This window comes from Lucilia cuprina, chromosome 3 (genome assembly GCF_022045245.1).
Source record: "Lucilia cuprina isolate Lc7/37 chromosome 3, ASM2204524v1, whole genome shotgun sequence".
Lineage (NCBI taxonomy): Eukaryota > Metazoa > Arthropoda > Insecta > Diptera > Calliphoridae > Lucilia > Lucilia cuprina.
This window is the reverse complement of record NC_060951.1, coordinates 32,704,811-32,715,255: the sequence shown is the minus strand read 5'-3', so window position 1 is coordinate 32,715,255 and position 10,445 is coordinate 32,704,811. Positions and strand designations below refer to the sequence as shown.

Genomic DNA, 10,445 nt, shown 5'->3' with positions numbered 1-10,445 from the left:
TACAAAAAAAAAAACATCTCTTTGTATGAACACACGAGTAAATTCTACTGTAACCCAGCAAATTGTTTTGTTTTAATTTAACACAAATTTACTATATAAAGGAAATGAATTAAATTGTATTTAGTAAGTGATATAAAAAGTCGTATAACTTGAAAACTGGTACAATTAGAGTCATCAAATTTTGCACAGTCAACTTTGACATTCATAGGAATGTTTTTAAACAAAATGGGCAAAATGACTATAGTAGACGTGGCATCTTTCAACTTAAGAAAATATTTTTATATATAACAGTTAGATTCCTGAAATTTTGTCGAATACAATATGATTATTATTTACGAGAAAAACTGAGCAGACTAGCAGCAGAGGGCGTGGCATCAAACATATTTATTAAATACAAAAATAGGTTTATCTTGCAAACTATTAGAGTACTACTTATCAAAAGAGAAATTTATTAAAAATTTTTCTATAAAACAAGTAGGAAAGTATAGTTGGACATCGCCGAACATGTTATACCCACCCTACACCATGAGTATATTTCAAAAATTTAAAAAATGTTTGTGTTGATTTTCACTTTAATTCCAAAGTATTTAAGTAACTTATTGATGAAAAACTAATTTTCTAGAAAAGGCTTTATATGGTAGTTAGGGTCAAACATAAAATTAAAATTTTTTATAAATCATAAATGTTTTATAAGAAAATCCATTGAAAATTTTATAAAAATGTAATTAATGAAACATCTTCTTTTAAAGGAGAAATTTATAAGAAATTCTTTATAAAAAGAAAAACTTATCGAAAATTTTTTTAAAAAAGAAAAAAAATATTTATAAAAAGAAAAAAAAAAACATAAATGTTCTTTTAAAACTTAAAGTTTTTGAAAAAAAGAAAAATTTTCGAAAATTTTCTATAAAATAAAAAATTTATCGAAAATTTTCTATAAAATAGAACATTTTTCGAAAATTTTCTATAAAATAAAAAAAAGAAAATTTATCGAAAATTTTCTATAAAATAGAAAATTTATCGAATATTTTCTATAAAATAAAAAATTTATCGAAAATTTTGTATAAAATAGAAATTTATTGAAAATTTTCTATAAAAAGAAAATTTATTGAACATTTTCTATAAAAAGAAATTTATCGAAAATTTTCTATAAAAATAAAAATTTATCGAAAATTTTCTATAAAAATAAAAATTTATCGAAAATTTTCTATAAAAATAAAAATTTATCGAAAATTTTCTATAAAAATAAAAAAATATCGAAAATTTTCTATAAAATAGAAAATTTATCAAAAATTATCTATAAAAAAGAAAACTTATCAAAAATTTTCTATAAAATAAAAAAAAATTTCTATAAAATAGAGAATTTATCGAAAATTTTCTATAAAATAGAGAATTTATCGAAAATTTTCTATAAAATAGAGAATTTATCGAAAATTTTCTATAAAATAGAGAATTTATCGAAAATTTTCTATAAAATAGAGAATTTATCGAAAATTTTTAATAAAATAGAGAATTTATAGAAAATTTTCTATAAAATAGAGAATTTATCGAAAATTTTCTATAAAATAGAGAATTTATCGAAAATTTTCTATAAAATAGAAAATTAATCGAAAATTTTCTATAAAATAGAAAATTAATCGAAAATTTTCTATAAAATAGAAATTTAATCGAAAATTTCTATAAAATAGAAAATTTATCGAAAATTTTCTATACAATATACATTTTTCTTTTCTTTTTTTGTGTAAAAAGAAAATTTATCGAACATTTTCTGTTAAAGAAGAATTTATCGAAAATTTTCTATAAAATAGAGAATTTATCGAAAATTTTCTATAAAATAGAGAATTTATCGAAAATTTTCTATAAAATAGAGAATTTATCGAAAATTTTTAATAAAATAGAGAATTTATCGAAAATTTTTAATAAAATAGAGAATTTATCGAAAATTTTCTATAAAATAGAGAATTTATCGAAAATTTTCTATAAAATAGAGAATTTATCGAAAATTTTCTATAAAATAGAAAATTAATCGAAAATTTTCTATAAAATAGAAAATTAATCGAAAATTTTCTATAAAATAGAAATTTAATCGAAAATTTCTATAAAATAGAAAATTTATCGAAAATTTTCTATACAATATACATTTTTCTTTTCTTTTATTGTGTAAAAAGAAAATTTATCGAACATTTTCTGTTAAAGAAAAATTTTTCAAATAATATATATTTTTTGTAATTTATAAATCAACTATTGACTGGGTTGTAAAAAAATTATCTGTCTGACAACTTTACAGTGATCTCGAAAAAAACATATTGAAACACGCAATACAATTTTCTGCTTTTGTATTTTGAATATTGACAGGAAATTGACAAATGTATACGTGTGAATAAGTTCTTTATACCTTATTTGAGTAAATGTGGTAGTGCGTGTTTTGGTGAGTTAGTGTGTGTGTGTGTGTTTGACACAAAGAAACGGATATTAGTTTTGTGGTTGTTTGTAAATATGGCCGAAGGCTTGAGTTTGTATATTTATTTTATTGTTACTTTTTTTGTTTAAATTATATTTTATTTTTGATTTATTTTTGTTAGAAGGTTGACAATTTTCCAAACCAGTGTCTAAAGGATAAGGGGTTTTTGTCATTTTAGTTTTGAATAGAGATATATATTCTAGAAAAAAGTCAAGATTTTTTCAATTTTATTTCTCTTTAGCTTTATTTATAAAGCTGCGAAACTTCATATGTAACCTCAAAATATTTTCACCTCAAACAAGACTTAATGAAACATTTTAAAAATCCCTAAACCAAAAACATTCTACAATTCAAAAAATGTTGCAACTTGTAACACCCACTGGTTATAAATTTAAATGACCTCCTAAAACAATTGAAACCGCTTTAATAGAACAACAGAAAACAAACAAAATAAAAACACTAATAAAGAAAACAAGCGACAAAACTATGACCCAAATCCGTTTAAAATGGCAATTTCTATTTTTTTTTTTTTTTTTTTTTTGAAAACATGTATTCATTTCAAAACAATTGTTACTACCTGGATATGTTTTTGTGCAAAACCACCAGCATCACTTGTACCTTGACAATAAAAGCAGCAACAATCGCTAAAACCAGCAAATAAACAATGACGACAATAATACCCTGCTATGTTTTCTATGGAAAAGGATCTGCATTTCGATGTTTTCTAAAATGTTCAATAAAAAGAAAATTTTTCAAAATTTGTTTTATAAAACAAAAATCAAAACAATATAAAATTTTTTTATAACTTACCTCATGAACAACAAGTAGAGTATCTTAAAAATTAGCAAATTTTTGTTCCTCAATTGCTAAAACTTTATTTAACAACAACAAAAGCAATTGTTACAATTCGTGTCCATTTTCTATCCTGTATCCTGCATATCTTTTTGTTTGAACAATTTTCTATTTAACTCTATGTTTTTTTTTTTTTTTATTTAAACCATATAGTTTCCTCAACACTGGCCCAACAATTGAAACCAAATCAAGAGGATCCTTGTAAAGTTAAAGGTCGTGTCGTTGGTGATGTTACATATTGTGACCGCTATTGGGAGTGTGTCAATAATCAACCGGAATTGTATGATTGTCCAAATGGTCTTGTCTTTGCCGGTAAACATCGCGGTGTTACGGAAGGCTGTGATTATCCATGGCGTGCCAACTATTGTGAGGATAAGCAATTAGCAAGTGAGTATTTTAATAAATAAAAAAACACAACACAAAAACATGGCAAAATGTAATAACAATTTTGTTTAGAGGTAATTTACAATACGTTGTGCAGTTATTTGATGAAAAAAAAAGACTAGACTATAGACTAGACTATAGACTAGACTATAGACTAGACTATAGACTAGACTATAGACTAGACTATAGACTAGACTATAGACTAGACTATAGACTAGACTATAGACTAGACTATAGACTAGACTATAGACTAGACTATAGACTAGACTATAGACTAGACTATAGACTAGACTATAGACTAGACTATAGACTAGACTATAGACTATACTATAGAATAGACTATAGACTAGACTATAGACTATAGACTAATAGACTAGAATATAGGCTGCACTATAGACTAGGTAGATTATAAACAAGACCATAGACTAGACTAACAATAGTAGTATTAAGCCTATTGAGTATATTTCATATTACTGCATTACTACTGCAGGAGTTATTTCTGAATTTACTTCATTAGGTTGCTTTCACTTTTATACAACAATTCTAAGCACTTTTAATCCAATGACATACTTTTCTAACATTATTCCTTTTTCTTATGTTGGATCATATATTAAAAACATCTTTTCAAAGGCAACCTAGATTTTCCAACAGGCTTTTCATGATAATCATAAAAACCAATTAAGACGAACATATATACTACATATGTCCTTAAAAAGGGATGCTCAAAACGAGAATTTGTAAACATACACAAATTTTTTCTGGCCATTACCGTACAAAAAATTATTTTAAGAAACCCAAGATTTATTCTCTTATACACAGCCATTAAATGGTCAATTGAATAAGTCCCTAAAAAACCGAAACAAAAGCCAAAAAGTATACCAATTAATGCAAAATCATACACGTGTGTATCTCTATGTATAAACGTAATTGTGGCTCTATGGCAAAATCATACAGAATTGTGTAGAATTGTTGTATAGAATACCTTGCAATTGATTCAAAAACAACCTCAATTGCTTAAACAGATCTAAGGTTTTTTTGGAGTATCAGCAGTAAATGAAAAAAATACAATTATATATAAGAACAAAGTGTTTGCGTATCTACATATATAGCATTGACTGTCTACTAATAGAATATTGTTTAGCATGATTTGGGTATATGTAGATAGAATGCTTGAACAAATATGTTTACAGAAAATTGGTTGTATTTTACGTCGTACTGTTGGCACTGCTGCTGCTGTTGTCGTTGTTGTTGTTGTTATTGTTGTCATTGTTGTTTCAAATACCAAACGGTTAAAATACTAGCAAAAACAAAAAACTATTAAAAGTGACAATTTATTGGAACCAACATACCAATATTAAGAACAACAACAATTCTACCTACTATTGCAATTACTGTTGAACATTTAGTCTATTGCAAATGCAGTCAGACGGACAGATAGATAGTCACAAACCGATCGAATTGTAGAACATGAGGTTTTTATGTAGATTTTCTTAAAAGAATGTGACTGTTAATTTGTTTTTAATGTTGCAAATTTCTAGAGCTGAAACTCATTTATAGGCTGAAACGCAGTAGGAACTTGATTAACGTGATTCCATTATTCGATAAAAATATCTGTTAAAAACTTGCCGAAATTGGCACTTAATTATATGGGAAAATAGATAGATTGCTTCCGGTCCCGACCATCAAATTGAGGGTTATTTCGTAGGAAAATAGTATGTTTAAACTAATTTTTATATCAGGGTTTAAGACTCACTGCATGTGGATGCAATCTAATGTCGAATGTAACATATTTTCTAGATGCAATTAGAGTTTTCAGCAAATTATTAATAAAACGGTAAATAGCTTTCGGTATAGACTGGACTATTCTCTATAATCAGGTTTATAGACTATAGTCTGGACTATAGATAATTGTCTGGAAAATATACCATAGTCTGGTCTATGTAATAGTCTGGACTGTAAACTATAGTCTGTATATAGACAATATTCTGAATTATAAATAATAGTTTGGAATTTATACTATAGCCTGCACAATATACAATAGCCTGGACTATAGATAATATTCTGGACTATAGACTATTGTCTGAACTATAGACAATAGCCAGAATTGTAGATTTTTGTCTGGGCTATAGACCATAACCCTTACTTTAGACTATAATCTGGACTTTAGACTATCGTCTTGACTATAGACTATCGTCTGAACTATAGTCTAACAACAACTATAGTCTGCACAATAGACTTTAGTCTGGACTATAGACTATAGTCTGGAAAATAGATTATAATCTGGACAAGAGATTATAGTCTGGATTATAGACTATAGTCTGGAATAAAGACTATAGTCTTAACTTTAGATAATAGTCTTAACTTTATACTATAGTCTTAACTTTAGACTATAGTCTTAACTTTAGACTATAGTCTTAACTTTAGACTATAGTCTTAACTTTAGACTATAGTCCTATTTTAAGACTATAGTCTGGACTTAAGACTATAGTTTGGACTTTAGACTATAGTCTGGATTAAAGACTATAGCCTGGACTATAAACTATAATCAAGTCTGGACTATAGACAATAGCCTGGACTATAGATAATAGTCTGGACTACAGATAGTAGTCTGGACTGTAGACTATACTACAGCCTGGGCTATAGACTACAGTCTGGACTATAGACTTCAGTCTGGACTATAGACTACAGTCTGGACTATAGCCTAGACTATATACTACTGCCTAGTCCAGACTATAACCTATAGTCCAGACTATAACCTATAGTCCAGACTATAGCCTATAGTCCAGACTATAACCTATAGTCCAGACTATAGCCTATAGTCCAGACTATAACCTATAGTCCAGACTATAGCCTATAGTCCAGACTATAGCCTATAGTCCAGACTATAGCCTATAGTCTATAGCCCAAACTATAGTCCAGGCTGTAGTGTATATCCCAGACTATAGTCCAGACTGTTGTCTATAACCCAGGCTGTAGTACATAGTCTGGAGTATAGACTATAGTCTGGACTATAGACTGTACTATAGTCTGGACTATAGACTGTACTATAGACTGTACTATAGTCTGGACTATAGTCTGGACTGTCGACTGTTGTTTGAACACAGAGTGGACTATAAGCCATGGTCTAGACTATAAATTATAGACTAGACTATAGCCTAGGAGTCTCGAGCGCAGACTATAGTCCGGGCCAAAAAATATATTGTTCTAGGAATTTTCATTATAAAAAAAACCCTATTTGCTATAACTGAAGAATTTTTTTGAAAACACAAAAAAAACACACATATACAAAATCCATTTACCTGGACATATCTTATGATGCAACCGATACATATGCATTAATTGTTTAACAATGGTTTTCCACAAGTATAAGTTGCTTTAGTGGCTCTTGTCTTGTGCTTGCTCTGCATTCAATAGTCTTTGGATGCACATTAAGCTGGCATTTAATCTCTATATGCACGTATCCAAGCATAAATGGGCAACATGTTGCGAGTATTTTACAGCGATTAAGAACATATGTATGTGTCTGTATGTGTTGTCCCCATAAATGTGTAGTTTTGAAATTGTGTAGCAGTGGTTTTTATTAATTCAAAAAGTTCTGTTTGGCTGCATGATGAGTTTTTTTTAATTTCGTTTTTTTTTTAATCAACAGATGGTCCCATTTCCACAGAACATTGCGACTGGTTGTATGGTATATTTGGTCATGAAACATCATGCACACGTTATTGGACTTGTTGGAATGGTACAGCAACAGAGCAGTTATGTATTGGTGGTTTACTCTACAATGAGAACGCTCACAGCTGCGATTGGCCTGAAAATGTCGATGGTTGTCAAAAACATCGTAAGTATTACACTTCTTTATATATTTTTTGCAAATTCTCTAATGTGTTTGTAGCTGTTATTTAAAGTTATACTTTGATTTGTTTGATTTAATTTATTTTAATTGTTAACTAGATAAATCGTTAATCACTATTGATTTTTTTCACATTTGTTACTTGTTCATTGAATGGCATTTAGTTAAATAGTTTTTGTTGGTATAATTTATTAAATTATTTACTTGTAAGTGAATCAGTTTGTTAAAGGTTAAATACTAATTACAAATGTTAGACATTGTTTTGACGATTTCGGTTTTAATAAACATTTTTTCGATAAATTTAAATTTTTTGAAACATTTTTCATAAATTTTATTGTTGTAGGTAATTTTTCATACATTTTTCTTATTATAGAAAATAGTCCGCAATTTTTTATTTCATATTTTTATCTTAAACTCCCTTTTTAAATACAAGACATAACTACATAGCGTATGATTATTGAATATTTATATTAAATATTAAGTATACGTCCTTTGTGTTAAAAAGTCTGCGAAAAAGAAACCTATCAACAAAAAAATAAAATCTTAAAATATTTTCTCTACAACTCCCGACAATTTGTACCAACAATCAAAGAACTTGTGCCAGCTACTCATACCTGAAAGTATTTCCATGATTTATGTAAATTTTATATAAACACATTTTTCAATTTCTTATATTTTTTTTTTGTCTTTTTTACTTTTCTTTTTATTTTGTTTTTGTTTGTGGCATTCCTGCCTACTGTGTGTTTGTCTTATGCAACCGTCCATGAATAAAATGCCATTAACAATAACAAAAAAACACATAACTGTGTAACCATGTCATCATCATCATCATCCACATTCTCATCTTCAATTTTATCACTTACACACTCACACACACAAACACACTGACTGCAGCTCTTTGCAATGAGGATGCTAATGGTAATGTTCCTTTGGGTAAATCATGCAATCGTTATTGGCAATGTCAGGGTGGTTATCCACGTTTACAACGTTGCCCAGCCATGCTTGTCTTCGATAGGCATTCATTACGTTGCGTTGTGCCACCAACAGAAGAATGTGATATCCCAACAACACCGACTCCTCTAGATGGCGATGGTGAAAATAACAATGTCAGCGGTGGTCATTCAGCGAAAGATGAACAGGAACGTAAGGTAAGTGCCCAAGGGGGGTTACATTATGAAAATATGTATTGATGAGGGAGAGCATGTAGTTATTTTACTTAATGTTTGTACGTTACGCAATATTTGTGCATTTAATAACTGTAACAAATGAGTAGAAGACAGCGAAAAGAGTATTTATTGCTATAAATTGTTGTGCAAATAGTAAAGGGTGTCAGGTTTAATGACGGCGATAGTGTTAACGCAAAATTTTAAAATATGTGTTGAAAAAGCTTAAAGTTAAAGCAAAATTTTGAATGAAAGCTTCATAGCAATAATAGTGAAATATAAACATTTGTGGGGAGAGTATAATGCGTTTGTGCTGATGTTTGTAACACAAAAAATATTGGTTCTACAATTTATAGTATGCCAAATGGGTGAGAATCACTTTCTGAGTCGATTTAGATATATCCGTCCATATGTCCGTCTGTCTATCCGTCCGCCTGTCTGTCTATCTGTATGTCTGTCCGTCCGCCTGTCTGTCTGTCTGGGCGTTCAAGTCAAGCTTTTACACACGCTACAGGTAACAATGTTTAACATAAGTTGAAAAAATTTGGTATATACTCTTCTTTTGATCTACTCATAATTATGTTAAATGTTGTAGTGTGATAACAAAACTCGGCAAAACTTTGTTTTATAAAAATCGAAATAACAGTGTAGATTTTCGTAATGATCCGGTCTCATTTGATCCAAGACACCAAACAAACTCGCTTTAAGAAAACGACTTGTAGGTCACAAGTCAGTTAAAAACACTATTAACAAAAATATTCTTTAAAAAACTTTATCGGATATGAAAAAAACTTTCTTTACAAAATATCGTTTTAAATGTTTAAAAAAACTTTTATTTAAGAAAAATGTTTCTTTCAAAAAACTTTTTAAAACATTTCTTAAAAAAATATTTTATTAATCATTTTTAGAAAAAGTTTTAAATATGAATTAAATTTTTTCTTAAAAAAGCTTGAAACTTCGTAAAAAGCTTAATTTTTCTATGAAAAGGTCTTCTAGAAAACCTTTTGAAAAAGTTTTTATTAAATGTTTGAAAAAAAGCTTTTAATAAGGAGTGAGATCGAAAAATTCTTAACACACGTTTTTCATTACATTTTTCAACCAAAGTATTATTTGATTTTTTTTTGATCAAGTTACCTTTGAAAAACATGTCAGTTATTATGTGTAATGTCAATTATATTAATTTTTTTGTTAATCTGATTAAAATGAGTGACCAGAAAAAAGTGCGTACTGAAATTATTAAATATTTTCAACTAAACCCAACTTGGTCTTACAAAAAGTTGGCCAAGCATACAAAGGTCTGCCGTCAAACTGTTTCCAATATTATTAAACAGTACCGGGAGAACTTGTCAGTTGATAGAAAACATGGTTCAGGTAGAAGGAATGGTCCACATGATGTTTCTAAAGCCAATAAAATAGAAAAGAGCTCCCAACACATCCGGTAGGAAAGCAGCTCGGTTAGCTCAGTGCTCGGACTATTTGGTACGAAAGTTAAAGCTAATGCAGGTTTAAAAACCTACAAGGCTCAAAAAGTTCCTGACAGGAACGCTGCTAAAAATTTAGAGGCCAAAAACAGAGCACGGAAATTAAAGTCAAGTTTTATAAAAAAATATTCTTGCTGCATAATGGATGACGAAACGTATGTTCTGGCAGATTTTTCGCAACTTCCAGGTCAAAAGTTTTATGTTGCTGATGCTCGAGGAATGTTGAAGAAAAGTTTAGGACCCAAAGGCAGACAAAA

The 10,445-nt window shown here is 28.6% G+C and overlaps 1 protein-coding gene across 1 annotated transcript in view; it reads left to right on the top strand.

The window, feature by feature from the left end:
- Positions 1-3,444: 3,444 nt before the first annotated feature.
- The window catches only part of LOC111686193 (peritrophin-1-like), a gene marked incomplete at its 5' end in the record, with an annotated part of 29,143 nt that continues 22,142 nt past the window's right edge, over positions 3,445-10,445 (top strand). The window contains 3 exons of the mRNA XM_046947046.1: positions 3,445-3,697; positions 7,344-7,532; positions 8,439-8,692. Of these exons, the coding sequence (XP_046803002.1) occupies positions 3,445-3,697; positions 7,344-7,532; positions 8,439-8,692 (696 nt within the window). The remainder of the gene's footprint in view (positions 3,698-7,343; positions 7,533-8,438; positions 8,693-10,445) is intronic.